The sequence below is a fragment of the Chroicocephalus ridibundus genome, chromosome 7 (genome assembly GCF_963924245.1).
Source record: "Chroicocephalus ridibundus chromosome 7, bChrRid1.1, whole genome shotgun sequence".
NCBI lineage: Eukaryota > Metazoa > Chordata > Aves > Charadriiformes > Laridae > Chroicocephalus > Chroicocephalus ridibundus.
In genome coordinates, this window is record NC_086290.1 from 22740383 (window position 1) to 22763086 (window position 22704).

General features: G+C 48.0%; 1 protein-coding gene across 1 annotated transcript in view; it reads right to left on the bottom strand.

Moving 5' to 3' along the window:
- Positions 1-4388: 4388 nt before the first annotated feature.
- Positions 4389-22704, bottom strand: part of SLX9 (SLX9 ribosome biogenesis factor) — a 58602-nt gene continuing 40286 nt past the window's right edge. The window contains exons 3-6 of the mRNA XM_063342035.1: positions 19215-19283; positions 15072-15225; positions 9894-9962; positions 4389-5021 (exon numbers count right to left, since the gene is read on the bottom strand). Coding sequence (XP_063198105.1) covers positions 4895-5021; positions 9894-9962; positions 15072-15225; positions 19215-19283 — 419 coding nt within the window. The 3' untranslated portion in view covers positions 4389-4894. The remainder of the gene's footprint in view (positions 5022-9893; positions 9963-15071; positions 15226-19214; positions 19284-22704) is intronic.

Below are 22704 nucleotides of genomic sequence, written 5' to 3' on the forward strand. Positions count from 1 at the left end.
GCCCTAGGATCACTTCACTGACTTAGCAAGACTCAGGAGAAAACAAATTAATCTGTCATACTCCCATTCCTCTCCTCCGCAAATTGGTGTTGGTGGCGCCAACAGCCACCCTCCTGTCACCCAAGAAAAGGTACTACCAGTACCTACAAATGCTGTCCTGCCAATGCCCTGCAATGGTGATACTGGCCCTGATTGCTCTATGCCAGCCCAACGCACCACCCCAGAGCATTTACTGACAAAGCCAGTTCAACTAAAGCAGTGTGGATTAACTGGTTTTTGCAGTCCGTTATAGACTGTAGTTACCAGGAAGGTTCAGTTCCACCCAGGAGGCGATGCACTTCCAGGAATGGGTTCCCAGTCACGGGCCACCAGACAACTTGCTGGCACAGCAAGTGGCTACCAGCTGGGTGCCAGTTTTGCACACAGACTGGTACAAAACTGAGGAACAAAACTCCCTCAAACCTGGGAGCTCCGCCGGGCTCACCTGCCTGCCCCAGCCGTCACAAGCTTTCCCTGGCAGGCGTAGAGGCAGCCAGCTCAACCCTGCTGGTATCTGCACCACAGGCATGTCCCTCAGTGCTGGAGCTGGCAGGGGTTATGCTGGCAAAAGCCATCACATATGCTTAGCTCTAGGAGAAAAAGAAAGCCATGGGGCCAATGCAGCTCTTACTTCAACCAGAGCGTAACCAAAAGTACTCTGTCAGGCATAAGGTATATCTTCCATACACAAAGAGGATGGGGGGACTCACTTGCACAAGGTCTGTAGGGAAAACTCTCCAGGGAAGACAAGCCAGAAAGCAGAAGGAAGGAGGAGGGAGCCTATGTACTCGCGCTAGAGAATTCCTTGGGTTAGATGAAGGGTTGGGGCCAGGTCCGTGTGAGTCACCACACTTTTCTGAGACATGCTGCTGGCCTGATGCAGCCCCGGCTCTAGCAGAAACAAAGCACGATGGGCCGTTGCTAGTACTGGGGCGAAACATGAGAGTTGCAAGAGCTGCTATAAAAAAATATCCTTTTGCAACATGCCAACTAAAGACGCTACCCATGAGCTGCTGGTGAAGGAGAATCCCCTTCCACCCACCACTTTGGGTGCTTTGTGTGTAGCAGAAAATATCCGCTGGTACCACCAGATGGACAGGATACCCAGGCTTCTGCCTTCAGACGTGATTCTGTGAACAGCTTTCAAGGGCAAAATTACCAACAAGAAAGAAAACAGCTGCGAAAAGTAGCCCCAGATTTTTCCAGTCCCGAGTTTGCAGTGCATTCACTGCTTACTCACTTCTTGCTAAGTCTAGAGCTGCCTGGTCAGGCCCCCGCCCTCCCCTCCAGCACAACTGCTTCTTACAGCCTGGAAGCTATTTTTTCCCACCCTGCTATCTAAAAAAAAAAATTGGCATGAAAGCTTTTATCATCCTGAAAACATGCCAACTGCGAAGGCGACTTTGTGTCTCAGACGCCTGTTTCCTGGCAGATTTTAAGTCCTTTGCTCAACTGCTAGGATGGTGGGGGCAGGAGAGACCTGCAACAGCAGGCTGTGAACTGTAGTTTCAAACAGCCACGTGTTTAACTGCTGTTAAATACCCAGGAGACCAACATTTCCAAACAGCAGGCTAAGAGCTAGACACACAGCCAAGTGATGGTGTCGGCCCATCCGAGGTAAAGAAAAGGTGTGAACGTGCTGCACGGTGATGCTATGCAGTGAGACGGAGGGCCACCAGCATGCGTACAGCTACCAGGCAATACTGAGTGGGGTTACTTGGCTCAACATCTCCACCTGGTCAGTCAGTCACCCCTGTGCTTCACAGGTAATGAGGCTTCGGCTCTCTCGGCTCCCGGTCGTTTGAAGGGAAAGGATGGGACCCAGCAACCAGGCTGAGCATGGGAGAAGTGCTGGATGACTGCACTGTCGGTGTTCAAATTTCCAGTGACCAACTCTGGCCATAACCACGCACGCAGAAATCCCTTTTCCACTCCAGCTCCACACTGCTGGGCCTCTTCAAAAAAAATTGTACAGGATGGGAAAAGGATGCAGTCCTGTCAGGCTTTACTCTTTTAGAGACAGAAGGCAGCTATCTCTTGGCACACGACCCACAGCAACACTTACCCTAGTACCTACCTATAACTAGACCTTCTGCCAGCTGAGGATTTTCCCTAACATTGCAGTTCAGGCCATCCAAGCATCGTTTCAACTCTAAGTTAACTTGGAACCACCTGTGAAAAGAAAGCTAAGTAGTCTGGGAAGATAAGAATTGATAGCCTTTCAGATTTTTTTTTCATCCTAGGGAGAAGTAACTAAGAAGAAACTGGTCTGGAACGGAGGTGCATGGGACAATCCAGCTAACTCTCCAGAGGCTTTAAAGCATCGTCTCACTCTGTGCAAAGTAGATGGTGCCCAGGAAAATGGTTCTTGTCAGATGAAATCACCACTCCCGCTGGACCTCTGCAAAGCAGAGTCATGATGCACTGCATGCATCTACAAAGGGAGGGATATGATCCCACCTGTAGCGCTCAACCCAGGATGGCATTTCATAAACTTGGCTGTGGTTTCCCTCCAGCTATCGTACCTCTTTGTGATGGTGCAGAGCAACGCATCACCGCTGCTGCGAAGGGAAGCACAAGAGCACAGCTTGGCTACTGCATGACCTGGCCGTACAAGGAGGCCAGGCCTCTCCTCATGTGTCCTCTAAAACCCACAAGACAAAGAAAGAAAGCTGCAAAGCTCCTGCAAAGTACAGAAGACAAGCAACAGAAGACCGCCAACATGCCATGCAAGTTGCCTTCTGTCCCTCCTGCCCTCCAGATACACTTCTCCATCCCCCTGAGTGCCTTGTTCACTACCAAGAGGAGCAACTTTCATCCTCCATTGTACTTGGATGTCTTCACCTTCTTCATCTGTTGCCTTCCCTCCATTTAAGCACAAGGATGGCACCTTTCTCAGGAGGCAGCTAGCTATGAGACGGAGTAAAGGGGTAAACAGTAGGCTTATGGAGAAAACCACCCCGAAAACCACCCCAAAAGCCTTAGCTTGGGCCAAGTCTTAGTCACATCTTGGGCTGTTGGGAGCCACGTGCAGCAAGAGCAGCTGCAGGCCATGGGCAGGAGGTGCTGTTAGTGCACAGCCTCATCCAAGGCCCAGCTCTCCCATGCGGTGCCCAGCCTGGATAACATGAGCAGGGGAAGCATGGCTGCAGCTGGGACTGGCACTCAGAGCTCAAAATCCAACATGGCCTAAAAGAAACACAGTTAGCTACTGGTAAGAGAACAAGCAGGAACCAACCAGGAGGTGGGGAGATATTTCGAGTTGTTTAACCCCACTACAGCCCTCTGGTTTCCGAAGCCTGGGTCCCACAGGGCATTACAGCACGCCGATGAACAGTACAGCAGTGTTCACCTGCCAGCACTGACAGAGGAGCCGTCAGGGCAGAGGAGAGCCCTGCCAGCCCTCCGCCAGCCGGAGAGCAACAGGGTGAAGGATGGGACACAGCCAGCATCTCTCTGTGGCCTCTGCCAGCAGGACGCTCCTGCCAGGCCTTGGGGGAGGAGGGGTGGCGTGGTAACATTCCTCTAACAACAAGCATCATCAGCGACAGCATCTGCACTGCCAGGGCTGAGAGGCCTAAGAAAACCTGCCTTTGTTCAACAGTGCCAGCCCAGAGGGAGAAAAAAAGCGGCATTACTTGTGACACACGAGACAGGTATGATCAAGGTGCCTGCCGCTCCCATTGCAGCTGGTGTCAGGCACTAACTTAGTCAGCTGCAGTTTCCATGTTCTGTCTGGGCATGAGAGTGAATTTCTTTCTTAAAGGTTTCACATGCACCTCAGTGTTGACCTGACACAGGCAGGCTGCTTTTCCAAGGTTAAGAAGCACCAGAAATTTTTTTTGTACGGTTCAAAGCACAGCACTGACATTTTGAGGTGTCAAATGGGGATAATCTCAAGTAGGCAACAGCCCTGCATTCAGTCGTCCCCACAAAAATTCAACGGAGTTTTGTGAAAACTGGTGTTTGGTAGCAGGAAAGGCCTCCCCCTGCTGCAGCGGTTCCTAAACCTAAATACATAAATGACCAGATGAAGTTCACACTCTGCAGCCAGGACATGTTTTGGGATTCTTCCTACAGGGCAGGCCAAGCAGGTAACACAACACAGGCCAAAAGGGATCAGCATCGCCCACAGAAAGCACATACTTCCAGGGTAGGAGGAAGGCAAGTTTATGAGTTAGACATGATCTGCAATGATTTCACATGGCTTCTGTTGCATGCTCCATCAGCAGTCTACTGGCTCACTGTAAACACGGAAAAAACCCATTCTTATAAGTCATTTTTCCAGTGATGGGAATAAGCTCATATTTCAATTAGTATTTACCAAAACAAGAAACAGAAAAACTTAGTACTCTGTGACAGTGTGTTTATTCCAAAGCTAAATTTCTCACATGAAACAATGTCTCTGAACAGCAGCATCGGTCCTTACACAGATCTACAACAGCCTTCTGGGCTCCTGGTCTTGGGGCCTTGAACCAACTCAACAGAGCAATAGGCAATCTCTTTTCAGAGCTGCCAGAAAGGGGAGGGAAATGGCAGAAAAAAGATACGTTGCCACTGGAACAATTTAAGAAATTGTGCCTTCTCACAAGAAGAGAAAAGGTGTCAAGACACTTCACAGGGAGCTTAATGTCTGCACAAAGATCGCACAGAACACCCTGCTCTCTGCAGGCTGCTTGCCAGGGAGAGAACTGCATCATTTCTGCAGACAGAAAACAGGACTGTTGGATTTAATAATCTGCTGAACTGCTTCCAAGGACTGAACTGGCTGAGAAGTCATGTTAGTGATGTGCTCCTTTGCAGCCTGGAGCCCTCGCACCAGCTCCAGTGTGCACGTTTGGTCCCAGCTGACACCCTAGAGGGGATTATCTTCTTCCTCCTGCCTCAGCCTCTTGGAGAGATGCTCGCTGATGGTCATGAGGGGGTTGGCTCTGTAACTGGGACTGGTGATGACCTCATGAAACCGAGCCACTTCCTCCTCTCTGAGGAAAGAAAAATAACACACAAATGCTAAGTGCTTCTTGCAAAAGGAACCGAGCAGATAAGAACAGAACTTATAAAGCAGTGGGTTTCTGTACAGACGGAATGAACCTGGGTGTAACGCTCAGAAAGAAACAGTGCAAGAAAAAAAACCTAATTTACCCAGGGGAAAAGCTCAAATTGCTGCCAGCTTCATGGGAGCCAGAGACTTGATCTCATGCCACAGAGATAGAAACAATCACGTTAGTGTCCAGCATCACTTGGAAACAGTTTTTTTGGAGCTTTTCCCTAGTGAATCAGGAACAACAGACTGTGGGTATCTGGTAAATCACTAAGAATGAAAACTACTTCAGAGTGCACTAGCACAAAGGCAGATTCTGCTTTTGAGAGCTCATCTACTGACCCTCTTTATTGCTCAACATAGAGGGTTGGTAATCCTGTGTAGACTAGTCAAACACCATGGGAACAGCATGACAGAATTACCTTTGCATGCTTGGTCACAGCTGGTTGCTGTGGAAATGGTCTTGTCTTAAAAAGCAAGAAAGCAGGGGAGAACAGAGGAGGAGTGTAAAAAAAAAAGTTGAGTTTTCACAGGTGTCACATGCATTGTGACCTCCCCATCTCGCTCAGACAGACTGCCAGGCTCTCTACAGCCCAGCCAGACACACATCTCCATGTTCTCAGTCGTTGCTGTGGATCATAGAATCATAGAACAGAACCACAGATTCATTGAATCTTCATGGTTGGAAAGGACCACTGAGATCATCAAGTCCAACCATACACACACAAAAAACCCTACAATCTCTGCCACTGGAGCATGCCCTGAAGTGACAATTCTACACATTTCTTAAATACCTCTAGGGATGGTGACTCTACCACCTCCCTGGGCAGGCTGTTCCAGTGCCTGACCACTCTTTCAGTAAAGTCATTCTTCCTAATATCTGATTTAAACCTCCCCTGCCGCAACTTCAGACCATTTCCTCTGGTCCTGTCATTATTCACTTGGGAGAAGAGGCCAACACCCACCTCTACAACCTCCTTTCAGATAGTTGTAGAGAGCAATGAGGTCTCCCCTCAGCCTCCTCTTCTCCAAGCTAAACATGCCCAGCTCCCTCAGCCTCTCCTCATATGACCTGGTCTCCAGACCCCTCACCAGCCTGGTAGCTCTCCTCTGGACATGCTCCAGCTCTTCAATGTCCCTCTTGTACAGAGGGGCCCAGAACTGAACACAGGACTCGAGGTGAGGCCTCAGCAGTGCCAAGTACAGAGGCACGGTCACTTCCCTACCCCTGCTGGCCACGCTATTCCTGATACAAGCCAGAATGCTGTTGGCCTTCTTGGCCACCTGGGCACACTGCTGGCTCATGTTAAGCTGGCCGTCCACCAGCACCCCCAGGTCCTTTTCTGCCAGGCAGCTCTCCAGCCACTCTTCCCCAAGCCTGTAGCGTTGCTTGGGGTTGTTGTGACCGAAATGCAGGACCCGGCACTTGGCCTTATTAAACCTCATACAGCTGGCCTTGGCCCATCGATCCAGCCTGTCCAGGTCCCTCTGTAGAGCCTTCCTACCCTCAAGCAGAATGACTCTCCCACCTAGTTTGGTGTCATCTGCAAACTTACTGAGGGTGCACTCAATCCCCTCATCCAGATCATTGATAAAGATATTAAACAAAACTGGCCCCAAAACTGAGCCCTGAGGGACACCACTGGTGACCGGCCGCCAAGAGGATTTCACCCCATTAATCACAACTCTCTGGGCACGGCCATTCAGCCAGTTTTTTACCCAGTGAAGAGTACTCTTGTCTATGCCATGATTTGCCAGCTTCTCCAGGAGAATGCTGTGGGAGATGGTGTCAAAGGCCTTACCAAAGTCCAGACAGACAAAGTTCACAGCCTTCCCCGCATCCAGAAGGCAGGTCACATGGTCATAGAAAGAGATCAGGTTGGTTAAGCAGGACCTCCCCTTCCTAAACCCATGCTGGCTTGCTGTGATCCCTTGGCTGCCCTGCACTTGCTGTGAGAGCTCACTCAAGATGATCCTCTCCATGATCTTTCCTGGTACTGAGGTCAGGCTGACAGGCCTGTAGTTCCCCGGATCCTCCTTCCAACCCTTCTTGTAGATGGGCGTCACATTAGCCACCCTCCAGTCATCTGGTACCTCCCCTGTTGACCAGGATTGTTGATAAATGATGGAGAGAGGCTTGGTGAGCTCTCCCGCCAGCTCCCTGAGTACTCTTGGGTGAATCCCATCCGGCTCCATAGACTTATGGGCGTTTAGGTGCAGAAGCAGATCATTAACTACTTCCTCCTGGATTATGGGTGGGTTGTTCTGCTCTTCATCCTTATCTTCCAGCTCAGGAGGCTGAACACCCTGGGGATAGCTGGTCTGACTATCGAAGACGGAGGCAAAGTAGGCATTAAGTATCTCAGCCTTTTCCTCATCCTTGGTTGCAACTTTCCCCCCCGCATCCAGTAAGGGATGGAGATTCTCCCTGACTCTCTTTTTGTTGATGTATTTATAAAAACTTTTTTTGTTGTCCTTTATGTTAGTGGCCAAGTTGAGCTCTAGCTGGGCTTTTGCCTTCCTAATTTTCTCTCTGTATAACCTAACGAGATCTCTGTACTCCTCCTGAGTTGCCTGTCCCTTCTTCCAAAGGTGGTAAACCCTCCTTTTATTCCTAAATCCCATCAAAAGTTCCTTGTTCATCCAGGCTGGCCATTTTCCCCACCCTTTAATCTTGCGACACTTGGGGAGAGCCTGCTCCTCGGCCTTTAAGATTTCCTTCTTGAAGAGCGTCCAGCCTTCCTGGACCCCTTTGCCCTTCAGGACTATCTCCCCAGGGACTCTCTCAACCAGTGTTCTGAACAGGCCAAAGTTCGCCCTCCAGAAGTCCAAGGTGGAGGTTTTGCTAGCCCCCCTCCTTACATCACTACGAATTGAAAACTTGACCATTTCATGATCACTAAACCCAAGACGACCTTCGACCACCACATCTCCCAATAGTCCTTCTCTGTTTGTGAACAGTAGGTCTAGCGAGGCACCTCCCCTGGTAGGCTCACCTACCAGTTGTGTCAGGAAGTTATCTTCCATGTGCTCGAGGAACCTCCTAGCCTGCCTGCTCTCTGCTCTGCTGTGTTATATTTCCAGCAGATATCCGGCATGTTGAAGTCCCCAACCACAACAAGGGCTGGCAATTGCGAGACTTCAGCCAGATCAGCAGAGTGCTCTTCAGCTTGCAGCTATTTCCCTCCCTAGTAGGGCCCTTCCGAGAGGAACAGAGAGAGAAGCCAAACCTGAAGCTTGATTTGTGGCAGGTGGGACAATGGGGTGAGGCTTAGGGAACCTCCAGTACTAACAAATGTCCTGGAAAATAAACCTCAAAGACTTTCCTCCAAAGCTTTTCCCTGCCAAGAAGCACAGACTTCCCCGACCACTATAGTAGGACACATGCCACTACTCAGTGCATCTGTCCAGTTTTGTGCAGAGAAGAGGGGGGCACACAGGGGATCATTGGCTTGCTGATAGAGAAGATTGTCGTGGAGTTGCCTATTCGGATTTAGATCTCTATACAAGCCCCTCCTCAGGCAGTGTTCCTCCCCCATGAGCTCCAGCATGATGAGACACTTACTGGTGGCACTCGAGGCCACTACCCTTGCAGTAAAACACGGAGGGACTCATCCAGAAAGGCAGAACTGAGCAAGAAAGGCATCCCAGCACCAACACTGGCCAGTTTCAGATAGAGAAGGGTATTCACAGAGCGTGCTGAAGAGCAGTGCTAGGATCTGTAGACTGACTGTTCTCCTCAGTCTCATTTTGAAGTTGAATGTCTCAAAACTTCCAGAAATCCTGGAAATAGGGATCACAGAAAGCAAACACTGCCAGATCACAGTGCCTAGCTTCAGGAAAGCTCTGCAGAGGGGAAATTAAGTTCTTGATGCCTGGTGGCAGTATAAAATATCCAATAGATTACACAGATGAATAAGGAGTTGCCAGACCCTTAACTAAATCCAGGAATTATTCAAAAGCATTTAAGTGCTTCATTTTACAGGGAAAGGTTTGGCAGATACCAATGGACATCATAAGGGATGTGCAGCATGTAAGTTAGCATCCCAGAGGCGTTCCAAAAGAGTAGCTGCAGCTCCTGATGCTATGCAGAGTTTCAGGAGCTCCTTACCTACGTGGGCCTGGTGTCATAAGAGACTGAGCCACAGCTGGATAGCTGGATCTTGCAGCTCCAACTCAGCAAACCAACACAGGGGACACACCACCTGGTTGAGAATCACATCATCCATGCCATACAGAGGGACTCAGTACAGACATACTCACTTGGTACAGCCAGAAATGACAACTGTGGCCGGGAGGAACAAGATGACAATTGGTGTGGGTTGGTCCTGAAACCCCACAGACCATACACAGGAGACCTAAGGCATCATTTAATTTTCAATGAGACAGGGAAAGCGAATTCTTAAAGGAGCAAGTGCAGACTCCTGAGCTCTCTTCACTTAGCTGTTATATGAGACAGAAGCGGAAGCAGACTTGAATTGACTTGCCCATTTAGAATTGACCAAGTCTGGTGGGGACTAAGACAGGACACCCACAAACATCCTGCACTATGTAAAGGGGAAGATCAAAGCTGCTACCTCTTCTAGGGCCTTCAGGTGTGCAAGACTGAAACACTGGAACTGGTTGCCTAGAGAGGTTTTCTGATCTCCATCCTTGGAGATATTCAAAAGTCATGTGGACATGGTCCAAACAGCTCTAGGTGGCCCTGCTTGAGTAGGGGAGTTGGACCAGCTGACCTCCGGAGGTCCCTTCCAGTCTCAACCATCCTGTAATGCTCAGCAGGGACTGGACACTCTGATATCTGGGTACTTACAAGAGACGGCATTTCTGAGCTTGTTTCATCAGACAGAAGTCTGCAGGTTCTGCCTTTGCTTTTACATGGCTGTGGAGAGAAGAAACAAAAGAAGCAAGTGAGTATTATAGAGAAGCAGTAATTTAGCAATTGCTGTGGAGATGGAAAGAGTCCAGGGATTCTGCATCTGCCTTCCCGGAAAGTATAGGTAATTGTCCTGTATGGAAATTGTCCTGAAAGGCAATTATTCCCATAGCCAGTCACTAATGGAGACGCAAACTCCTTTCACCACATTCTGACAACAGTTCAGGAATCAGGACTGAATGGGCAAGAGGTAAATGCACTAAAGAAAAATTGAATCACTTAATTCTAGAACTGGTCATGAGCTGTCCATGCCCAGATCACTTTCTGCTTATCACTGCCCTCCAGGTCAAACTGATACTGTTGCTTAGAGAAAAGATCCCATTGAACTTCCCCTCACCACCAGGCACACATCACCTCTGCACATCTCATGTTCATTGCTAACACTGCCGAGCTCCAGCATTAGCAGACATTAGTTATAGACAGTGCTATGGTTAGTCAGAAGAAGAGAGAACCGCCAGCCCTACTTTGAGTCCTGTGGTGGGACCACTGGGGTATAAGGTGTCATTTATATTTTAAGATAAAGAATGGCAATATTCCTTTCTCCCTGTGAACGTACATCCTTGTCAAAGGCAGTTTTTGCAGCGGCAGTTTAAGTCAGCTGCAAACAGATTAGCTAAAGAGAATGCGCAATAACAGAGCTTCACCTTTTGACACCAAACATAGGTCTTGAGAACCCATGAAGCTGCAAGAAGATGGACTCATGGAAATGCAGGTGTGTGCACTATGTACAGCTGAGGCACAGTGGCAAGCATAGATCTGCACCCATTTCTTATTCCTGGGCAAAGTCCAAGGAGACCAAGAGGCGTAATCCCATCCTGCACAGGATGCTGGAAGCACATGGTGCCCAATCCCAAACAGCAGCAGAGATGTACAAAAAAGCCAAGCGCTAAACCCAAGCAAAGGACACGCAGGAAGGGAAGCAACTGCTTTTTGGATTTGAAGTGCACAAGGGGAGTTGCTGGTAGAACTGGACATTAAGGAAATTAGAAGAAACTTCCATTCTTCAGGACTGCACAAATACAGAGGTAAACAGGAGAAGCAAGTGTAGAAGAGGGCTTGCCTCCTCAGAGCAGCTCCCCTCTGATTCGCCCTGGGGCTGAGCCCCAGCCCACAGCCCAGGGCGGGAAGATGGCCTGCCTCCCACCCCTCTGTTGGGTGAGGACTGGAGGAGGCATCTTCCCTTAATGGTGGGTGCTGGGCGCCAGGGCCTCCCCCACCTGATCTGCCACAGAGCCCTTCAGCTTTCTCAAGGTTAGGAAACATGACGTCTCTCACCTCCTCTGCAAGATAGCAGGATCTGTTCTCCCGTTGGCAGTGTTACAGTGATCTATTTCCTTCTCTGATCCGCTACCCTCCATCCTTTTATTCTGCATTTTTTTCTCCATTCTTCCTTTCCTTCTCCTCTCTTACCCCATGTTCCTTTACCATACTCACTTTCATCATCCCTCTCCACTCGATCAGCTCCTGCTGCTTTTCCTCATCTCTCCCTCTTCCCATTCTGGCCCATTTTATTTTCCCTCAAGGGGGATCCCAGTGGACCCAAGCTGCTGAGGTCTGCTCTCGCCACCCTAATGACATCTGATTCACCCTTAGCCCAGCACAGTGCACGCCAGCATCAAAGCTTCCTGCCAACCCAGACAAAAACAAACGACATGGATGTATGTCATCCAGCCTCTACAGGACAGAGACTGTGCAGGGAACGGCAGCCAGGCAGATCAATGACTGTGCGCTGCTGCTCCTGTACCCTCAGTCCCTCTTGAGGTCACCCCAGCACTGCTGGCATTACACAACAGGCCTGAGAGCTCACAAGGAACAGGAATCAGCAAGAGCAGACAAACAGCTACAGTTCGAGCAGCTCCCGTCGCACTGCTGCATCCACTGGTACTGCAAGACACACAAAGAGCAGGAAGCATCTCTGCTCTCTTCATGCTCATTAACTGCTAGGCACAGGAACAATTTCTTGTCCCAGTTTGCCTGGATCGCTCACAGAAGCACAGAGAAATCCCTTCTCAAGTTGGATGGCAACCCACAGTCACCAAAGCAGGGGCTTGTCAAGTGTGCCACCAAGTCACCATGGCAGTTCCTTCAAAGATGAGTAGCTCTGCAGATGGTGACGACGTACTCCCGGGCCATGTGCCCCACAGGCTGGTGCCTCTTGGGACAGCTTCCTCTGCAGCACACCATGAGGGCATGGGGCTGCTTCAGGCTGTGCAAGACCACTTTTGCTTTCAGCCACCACACTATTTTAAAGGGCTCGATGTTTCCAAAGGCTTTTCAGTTCCACTCAACAACTCTGCCCCACTGGTCTAGCAGGTTTGAAAGGCTGCCGCCTGCTCAGTTGGACCGTGTTAGTAGCCCTGTTTCATTACACTTCATTGCCTTCATTCATTATAAAACAGAATAAAAACCTCACTGTAATGCTCTCTTACCCAGCAGGAGATCAAATTCCTGGAGAATCTAATCTTTTATTAATAATGCTGACAAATCACCAGAGTATTACCCTTCATTTATATAATGATTTAAATCCTATAAAAGCCTCCTCTGATTATTCAAAACACATATGCACACACATCCTTATGCAATACAAGTCAACAAAGGGAAGAAGAGCACTGTAGGTCCTCCATGCCAGTACTAAGGGGTGCTGCTTTTTTGGCTGGCCTGTCCCAGGCAATCTGGGTGACATCAGGGTGACAAGCTCCCACCTCTGTTGTGCTGACAGCAGATGGTGCTGGCCAATCCTGAAATTCTCAGCAAGCAATGGGCTTCTCTACCCTGCTGTGCTACAGCCCCACTGGGCTTTCTAAACACCAGAGCCTTGCAGCCAAAGGGAAAACAAAGCCCCACTATGAGCTCAGGATTCCAGAAGGAGAGAAGGGCTGCCACGCTCCCACAGGAGACCTGGATTTGGAGAGAGAGGGAGGTGACAGCGCTTCTCTGAGGATGTCAGGCTGGAGATTCATGCAAGAACACCAAATGCTTCCATGTGTGCCACACAAACTCTGCTGTGAAGTGTACTACAGAAGAGAAGAGCGATTGCCATGAGTCAGCTGGAAGGACCATTTTGGCCAGTATTCTGCCTTGAAGCAGCCAGCAGCCAGGATAAGACCTGGCTTATCCTGGTTTTGTATGATACAGATAAGACCAAGCCACATCCTCTCCAGTATTTGCAGCTCAGACACCATATGCCAGCTGCAGTTTACATACATGCAGTAACTCTCCATGGAGCTCTCCTCATTGGATTTGTCAGGTCTCACCTGAACCCACAGGCTTCCCTCAGCCACCACATCCCGCAGGAAGGAGCTGTGCAGAGCAGTGAGCCTCCTGCTTGCGCTGAACTGACTACTCAGTAGCTATGTTTGATGTCCTTTATTTCTCACACTGGGAAAGAAGATTAACTCCTTCCTAACCACCTCATACTTGATTTTATAGACTATTACATTCCCAAGCCTCTTTGCCTCTATCTCCTGTCCAGGCTGAGGACTCCCCAGCTCACTTAGTCACCCCTTGCACAGAAGCTATGCCAGATCCTCCACCATCATCTGTGTCAGCTGTCTCTGAACCTTTTCCAGTTCTACCCTATCTTTTGAGCTCGTCCAGAATTGCAGGCTGCAGCGACTCCATGTATTTGTACCAGATTACGCAGCCATCCAGGAAAGCAATCCCTAAAGGAAGGAACCTGTCCTCCCTCCCCTATATGTATTTTCCGCAAGCCACTCTTCTGGATAGTAGGGGCTCAGCCACCAAGGGCTGGGGGAAAATGATGAGGGGTAATGACTGCTGAATACAACGTGGAGTCAGATGCCACATGTAGTTGTGGCACATCATCACAGAAAGAGGGCAAAGCCTCCTATTCAGGCTCAGGCTAAACCCTGGCCCAGAAGTCCATCCAACCAACCCTCACTGCTTTGCAAGACTTGAAACTCTGCGTGTACTTTTGCTGTTCATTCCTACTGAAAGAGAGGGTGGGGTGACTGAATGGCTGCATAAAGAAAAAAAAATAAAGAAAAAAAAATGCTATTCAAAGAATTAGAGGACAAGTTAAGGAAGGAAATATTTTCCCATGCTTAGATGCAAAGTTCATAGCTGCTGTTTGTCTGAGGAGTGGCTTTCCAGAAGCGCAGGGAACTGCCAACTCAGCCATTCTCTGTAGGTGGGTGTCCCACCTAGGTCAGAGTTTATTTATGGGGCATACAACAAGTCACAAGAGGGTTGGTGATATCTCCAGCCTTGATCTGCAACCAAAGAAGAGGGTGCTTTGCCAGACAGCCGCCTTCTTGGCTGTCCTCTAATCCAAATGCTTTTTTATTATGGTCAAAACAAGTTTCTAATTCCAACCCCTACTGAGCAACTGGAAAGGAGGGACAAGTGTTTGTGCAGCGTGCAGAGCGCTTTTATTCTGCATTGGGGGATGCAAAAGCAACTGCAACACTGACTGGATAGTCTAAAAAGGAGAAAACATAAGAGCAACCAGAACCTGCCCTATGGCTGACTGGGATGGTTGACATGGGTGTCAGAGGATCAGAAACAGTCCTTCTCTTTCAGTACAATAAGGGGAATGGAAACACCATTGTTCTGTTCTTCTCCAAGGTCACATTGCAAGCCAATGGGGGGAACAAAGAGTCTTGACAGAGCGTAAAGCTCTGCCCAAAGTGTTTGAACTGCCTCAGGAGAAAGCCTGGAGGTCTGGAAGGACAGAACGGCAGGCTGCAACACCTCAAGTCCAGATTCTCAGGTGAGCTCAGCAGCATTATACTCTGTACACTTGTGTATCATTCCTGCAACTCCCAGGATATCTGGTTGCACCCAGCCTGTCTCATGGCAAGCCTCATCTGAGCAATAGTTGCCCTGTTAGCTGTGGACTCAGAAGACACATCTAAGCTTTTTTCTTGTGGCGAGTGAAGCATGGAAAGGGGCAAAATGAAGTTGAGAATGAAGTGCTGTTCTCTGCACCATTGGCACCCAGCTTGCATTGCCTGTAGCTACAAGCTGAGCTAAAGGGCACTTCATCCTGCAGGAAGAAGGGAAAAACACAGCCCATCCCTAAATCGCACATACCTCTTGGGTAGCTTCCTGCCCCTGCCACCTGTGGTCAGGTCGGAGAGCTCAGGTAGGGCTTCCATCAATGGCTGCATGTCTCCTACCACAGGCGTCGCCTTCCGCTTTGCTTCCGCTTTTTGCTTCTGCTTGGCTAGCTTCACACTTTCTATTTCTGAATAAGAAACAAGACATTACTGGAGGAAGGGGAAGTGTTTGCAAGAGATAACCCCTGAGCTAAGAAATTCCCAGGCTACTTCACCATCTACAGAAACAACAGGCCAGAAGTGATTTAAAGCAGGGAATGACTGAAAATAATGCAGCTGGGTAGTTCCCTCCCTTGCTGTGTTTGCTTATAACCAACTATATGCATCTCTACTGACATTTGCAATGGGAAGTGAAATCCTCAAACTGATTTTGTCTGAACTGTTTCCATCCCTTGCACTGTTCATTGCTCACAGCAACATGACACAGGAGTCCTGGGGTGGAAAAAAACCATGCCGACCTTGCATGGAATTAGGACAGAGAAACAAGAGGGGAAAGGACAAACTAAATACAGTCAGCTCCACATGGGGCATTGAGCAGTCACAGTCCCATCTACGCTTTGCTGTTGGGACAAAACAATGGTCTCCTAGCACAGGCACAAAAGATAGACTTAATTTCAGTTGTTTACTTAGTTTGGAACAAGTCAGGGTCCCATCTTCATGACTTATGGTGGAGCTCAAGCAGTCAAATGCTGGATAAACTGGGCCCTTAGAAAAGCACAGCACCAAGTGGTACAGACAGAGGCAGCTGGCTTTTCCTTGAGACCATGTTTACAAGTCTCCCTGCAGCAGCTCTGAGAAAGGCTGTGGGCACATAAGGCTCTACAAATGTTAGGGCAGTCTCCCTTCTAGGCCATGGGAGGTGGGCACCGAAAGCTGCATGCTTTTGCCTCAGTCCTCAAAGCTCCCAGGTGTAGAAAGAGGTCCTGCAGCTGCCCAAGCCTTACAGAGCCCGCAGCCTCCAGGGCGAGCCCCATCAGAACATGTTCTCCTCCAGGACAGCGCACAAAAGGCCATCACTGCTACAAGCCTCCAGCTGAGCTCCAAGATGGGCCAGTCTGTCCCAGAAGTCCCTTGACAATGCCACCAGAAGCAGCTAGAGCTCAGCGGGATCCATGAGCTCCCTTTCCCTCTGCCAGGTGATCACCAGGCCTGGAAACCTGCTGCATTGCCTTGACATCCACCCTGCGGAGGCTGCAGCGGAAGAACCAGCTTCTGCTTATTGCCTTGGACAATGAGTGTATTGCAAGGATGAGCCTCAGAGCTGAGCTAGAAACTCCTTGTCTGGACATGACAGAGCACAGTGCCAGCAGCCATGGGACCAAATTGGTGACACAAGGAGTCCAAAACAGCTTCCAACACAGCATGGCCACAGAAGCAGGACTAAATCAGCACAAGTATTTTTAGTGGGAGCATGAAAGCAGCCTGTCCCATTTACAGAGAGCAGGCAAGATGCCACCTGCAATTCTGTATCTAATCCTGCTGACCACATTCAAGAAAGCAGAACTCAATTCACTGTCTAGCCACTGGCTCCTTTAGTATCTTTGTTTGCTCCTCAACTCAGCTGAGTCAAAGAACAACAGTTTTTCATGAACTGCAATTTTGCTGTACATGGATGTTCGTGACAAATCTGGACTGTAAACGCTTCTCCTCACAGCAATCCCTGCCAAAAAAACAACTTTCTGTTCTGCATCACTTCTTTTTTTGGTCTGGCTTTATGAAGCTGACTACTTCAGCGCTTTCATAAACAGTATGTTCTCAAAATTTTCAGACACCTAATTCTGCGCAAACATCCCAAATTCTTTTCCTATGAAGTCTTGTTCGTCTGAGGAGCCATGCGATATATGTATTTTTAAATGTGCATACTTCTAATGTCTGAAGCATTGCATAATTTTTTTCCCTCTCTAGTATCTCATGAGATGATTTATTGGAATGGAAGAAATCTCCAAGTTTTGCATTTGCACTACTGGACTGAACGTTATTTCCCAGGGTCTTGGCATCCAGTGTCACAAAAGCAGCCCTGGGACAAGAAGAAACAACAAACTCTTCGGAAGACAGGAAAACAGAGATGTAATGAGAAGAACTTCACCAGTCCAAGTTGGGTTCTCTTTTGGGGGTGAGGGGAGCAGGCAAAGACTGCAAAACCCACAAAGAATTGGCAGTTACCTGTACCAGATAAAAATCAATGTGTTTCAGTTGACTGCGGCTCTTTAAGGTCACAACGTTAGAATGCCAAGTTTCATTTAAAAATCACCATCTCTGGAAACAGCCGTTCATTTCACTCTACCAGCTAATAATAATATCAGTTTCTTTACTGATGTTTATATAGGGTCTTTCCAGCTCTTCCATTTTTCTCAATAACAAGCTGCACACCTAGTACTAACACTTACTGACTTTCCTTACAGAAATTCTCAGGTACTTGCTAACCTTAGCAAAGCATTTGCTAGGGGATGCTGGTATTTGCCAACTGGCCACAAGTTTAGCGGGGGAGTCAAGAGAGCCAGTAATTTGGGTACTTCTGTATCTGTAAAGCACTTCTAATAACCTAGTCTCTTCTAAGACAGAGATACTTTGGCTTGAAGTTTTCTATCTTGGTGTTCTTCCCAAAGCAAAGCCTCTGCATTTCATTTGTATTCTCCCAGTTTAGTAACTTCAGAGCCAAGAGAGGAGGAAAGAGGCCACGGCAGGGCCAAAATAACATACATGATGTTGAAAAAGACTTATGCTACAAAGGCATATGTGCAGGAGGGCAGGATTAAGAGAGTGTAGGGATCTTGCTCCCAGGCTTTTTCAAAGTGACTGACCTTGACTATGGGAGCAGGGCTGTCATCTAACTGCAGGAGCATGCCCTCTGTTTCTTGCAGAAGACATGAGTCCCATGTACCCCTTTTCTGTGGATTCTGTCAGAAAGTACTGCTGAGGACATGCCTTCCTCCACAACACCTGGTACCAGTCATGGTATCAGGGGAGGAAAAGCTCAGCTGTGCTCCAGCGGTCCCCTTCTCTGTTCCCACAACAGTATCAGACAAGGAGAGACCTTTAGGAGCACCAAAATTGCAGCTAGCAGGCCAGACGTTAGGACTAGCACAGCCATCTATGCTTTGTAGCCAACAGGGACACCAAGGGTTCCAGATGTCAAAGACACTTGGAAGTTGTTTGTTGGTGACAGGCAGGAGGCTTCCTTCAGAGTCACAGTGTTAAATTATCATCTTTTTATGTAAGAGGAGCCAGAGACACCATCACTGCGACTGGTGAAATCACAGGTTGATGGACTTGCACTCAGAGCTCAGGAGTAGAGAGCATATGGTGTGGCAGAAAGCCCCAAACACAGTCTGTCAGCAACTCTGTTGGGCAGGAAGGTGTTAAGGGAAAAGCCTGTCCCAAGAACAGCACCAGGTGGCAAGAGGAATCCCTCTGCTACACAAGGTAGCACAGCATTGTCTCTTATGGTGCTGAGATACTCGAAGCAAAAATACAGACGCTTCCCACAGGAACCAGAAGCATTTCTGCCACGTGCTGGTTTTGTTTAGCTCGTATTTCACAGCCTCAAGAAAGGCCAGATTTTCTGGTAAGTGGGTTCACTGACCTGTGGCACATGGGAAAGAGCAGTAACACAACCAGCAGCATCCAGAGACCTCCCTTGCTGAAGGGCAGGAGGAATCACTGCAGGCCTTCACCACAGAGGCTTGGGATTAGCTGGTGGCTGCGTGGGGCTCAGCTCCAGGCTGTCCTACTGTCCCCACAGCTCCTCAGGGAGGAGGAGCTCCATATACAGCTAGCCATATCTGTACCAGAGCTTTAAAAGATAAACATGCTAAACCTACACGGGCACAATGTTCTATCTGGATAAATAAAGATTTTATGTCGTCACTTACATTACTTGTGAAGGAAGACCAAAAGTAGGTTTGGGCAATGACTCAATCTTGGTGCTAAACACTGAGAAAGAATACCTGGGACTTTTGCCCCATGTGCTGGGGAGCAGATGTGAAGATTTCTGAGAAGCATTCAGCCTCCCCCGGCACCAACCAACACGCCCACTCCCACCCCATGTACAGAGAGATCCAACAGAACCACAGTCTGTGATGCCCACGGTACCACCGTGCTTCGGAAGAGTACTTACTCTGTAGCCATCTTTCTTTCCGCAGCTTCATTTTTTCTTTTTTGGAAAGAACTGGTTTTTCTTCTAAACCTAGAGGAGAAGAGAGACGTGAGATGGAGCCTGGCTCCTGCACACAGATTCAGTGCTGGACACTTCCCAAAGATAGCAGAGTCTGTAATATTTTGGTCAACCCTTGATGCCTTTGAACTTGCTGGCAGGTCAGGCAGGCCAGGGGCTACACCACACCTCAATTTTTAGCCGAACAAATCAAACCCGGCTTGTTGTTGGTTGAGAAATAAGAAATGGGCAAGTAGATCAGATCCTCATCACCGTAGGCCCTGTTTTCTCAAGCCAGGTAGCTCTTTGAGAAAAGTCTTTTCAGAGACCCTTGCCCTGTGTCCTGCACTCACGCATAAACCTGGTCTGAGAGCTGGCATTTTCTTCTGACTAGCCACAAGTGATGGGAGGACCTACACGTTCCAGAACTGGGAGCAAAAAGCAACTTTTAATCTGAAAATATGCAGGCTGATAAAGCTAAGAAGGAGGAAAACACAGGCTGCAGACATGCATGAGGGTAGGAGGGGGAATGGCAACCTGACACGGCCATCGGCATCCGCCTGCCCATGGCAGGCAGGGGAAGCACGGCAAAGGGTCTGAAATACCCAGATCCATGGCAGCCCTAAGAAGCAGTTGTTACTAATAGCTTGTAAAAATGGCTAGTACCTACTATACACCAAATTCAGTATTTGGAAACCAGCTGTTGATCACTTATATCCAAAACCAAGTAAAATAACGTCACAAGTATTTTTACTGCAGATCTGTTGCAGACACTACAAAATTTTATCTTATCTCTGATGTTTAAAACAAGATTGACTTTAGTCAACTTTTCTCCTGAAATGTGCTGGGAATCCTGCTACAGGAATGCCAATGGAGGAAAAAGCTCCCCAAAGACCACTCTTCTCCCCTTAGGTTATTCTTAAGCCTGGAAAAGAAAAAATACCCGTTTTCTCCCGAAAAGAAAAAGGAATTCAGTGCAACTCTAAGAACAACTCACTGAGGACAACCTCTCTGAAGCTGCAAATCTTTGAGGATGATTTAAACAAAAGTAGGATGATAATTTAGTAATTTCAATGCCGTAAGATGAGAACAAGCCTGCTAGAGCTGGGCGAGCTTTTCCATAAAGCCAACAACCACCAACATGTTTTGAGTTTCTAGAGGACATGGAGAATGAAGCTGTAGCTTTTACTGTCTCGTGTCCCAGAAAAATGTGTTACTGCAGTCAATGCACCCAAGAAGCAAGAAATAAAACCGTGCCTAGAAGCTATCACTTACTTACAAAGCTCAGGGATATCTTGAAGGGTTTGTGACTGATGGTATGTGACTGATGCTGCCATCCATTTGTTCGTCTCCTGCATAAAGCACCAATGCATGGGCACCCTGCTAGGTCCCATCCAGCAGGACAGCCCAACAGGACAGCCCCACCAGCATGCAGGGCCAGGCAATAACAGAGACAAATATCTAATCACATTAAAGGCAATTTTACTCAATGCATTTGTTGTTGTACCAAAACGGATGCTAAAACAACTAATTGCATGTTCCAATAACCAACTCCCAGCCACCCCTACCCCCAATCACCCCATGTTTCTGTGGTTTCAGGGAAAAAAAGGATGAATCACGAGAGGCCAATTCGTACCCTGATGATCTCTGAAGAGCTGCCTGCAAAAGACACCTCCACCCTGCCTTTCTGGCTGCCCAAGCCTGCTGAGATTTCAGCAGCAGCAGTGCTGGGGAGATTTGCCCCCTTGCCTGAACACACACTCATTACTTCATTGGGAAAACAGCGCCCGGTGGGATTTGTTAATGAAAATAAAAAAAAATTTCAGCCAGCTGACCAATTCTAGTAATAACATCGGTTCATATATTTTTTTTTTATTTCCCCCAAACAGCAGTGGAATATTTAAGGAAACACAAAAGCTGTTTTCTTGGCAGGAGTCCAACCTCACTGGAGGCTTGGGGACAGTGGCCGGCACCCAGGCCAGCAGACACAGATCACCAGAGGGGTGCAGGGAGGGGCGCCGGATCCTTTGTCCTCCCACAGTCAGCAGCTGGCAAACCGGCCAGTTTCTGCCCTTTCTCACCACCTGCTCCCTGACACCTCCATTTTACAGATCCCTCCCCGCCCCTCAGGAGGCTGTTTTGCTGCTGAAGGTGCCAAATTGTATTTGACAACTTCCAGTCGCGATGACGAGTGGCAAAGCCGCTGCAAACGACTGGAGAACAGCGGAGGTAGAATTTAGCACAGACTGTCCCCAAGGTACTCTTTTATTTTTATTTAGCTTGCAAGCACCTCTGAGATCAAAGCCAGACCGCAGCTCCAGTTTAATTATTTTTCTGTGAAATCAGAAGGGTTTAGGTCCCCACCTCTGGCCCATTCCACATGTAATTTAACAACACTTGCCTTTGAAACCTTGTGCACGGAAGAAAGGTAAGCAAAAGCCACTTACATTAGCTGAGAGTAATTTACATATTTTAAACCTGACAATTATTTCTTTTAGCAAGGATGTGTTTTTTCTTCCCTCTGATCCGCACAGTACAAAACATCTCAAATATAAACAGATTAAAAAAAAACAATAGCTTTTTGCCTCCTACATCAAGCATTTGGTACTACTAATGGCAATTCTCAGGATCCTGTTTTCATGGCAGACAAGCAGTTTTTTATTGATTACAGCTTCCTTCATTTCAAAAAGGTTGAGATTTTTGGAAAAGGACTCCTTAGACTAAAAAAAACCCCACATATATATATGACTGCTTTTCATAAAGGACTCCCTTAGACTATATATATATATATATATATCTTATCTTAAAAGTCCCCTTTTTATCCTTTCTAGGCATTCAGAAAAAAGCTGGACTGGGTTAAAGCCATAACACTACAGGCTTCCCTGGGCCCTGAGACCCCACTATTTAAGTTTGACTACACAACTGAGAGGGTGAAAACACAGGCTTCACAGTTCCAGGAAACCACATTACTTTGGGGACTTGGCCATGAGCAGAAATATCAAATATGAGCAGAAATACAAAATCAACCTGTGCCTGTGCAATGCCACACAAAGAGAGAGGGGTTCTTCAGCACTGGGCATCTGCCCCCGCCCCCCCCATGCAAAGCTGTAGTGAAGCACTAAGTTGCCCCTTTGGTTTGAGCTATTAAGAAATAGCCCATAGTAATAAGTATTATTCCCAGAACTCCACTGATACATAACAGTAAAGCTGTTGCCGCTCGAAACATAGTATTTTAGCAAAACATGGTACTGTATAAATTTAAGTTAAACAACAACAGATGTGTTAATTTTAGCCTCAGTTGTATAACAGCAGCAAAAATGAGCATATGCCTACAGCTGTGGGATGAGTTCACTAAAAAAATCCAAAGAATACATCCAAAAGCAGAAGACTGGGTGTGGGTTTGGGTGGTTTTTTAGTGGTTGTTTTTTTTTTTTAATTCTATAGTGTCACTTGT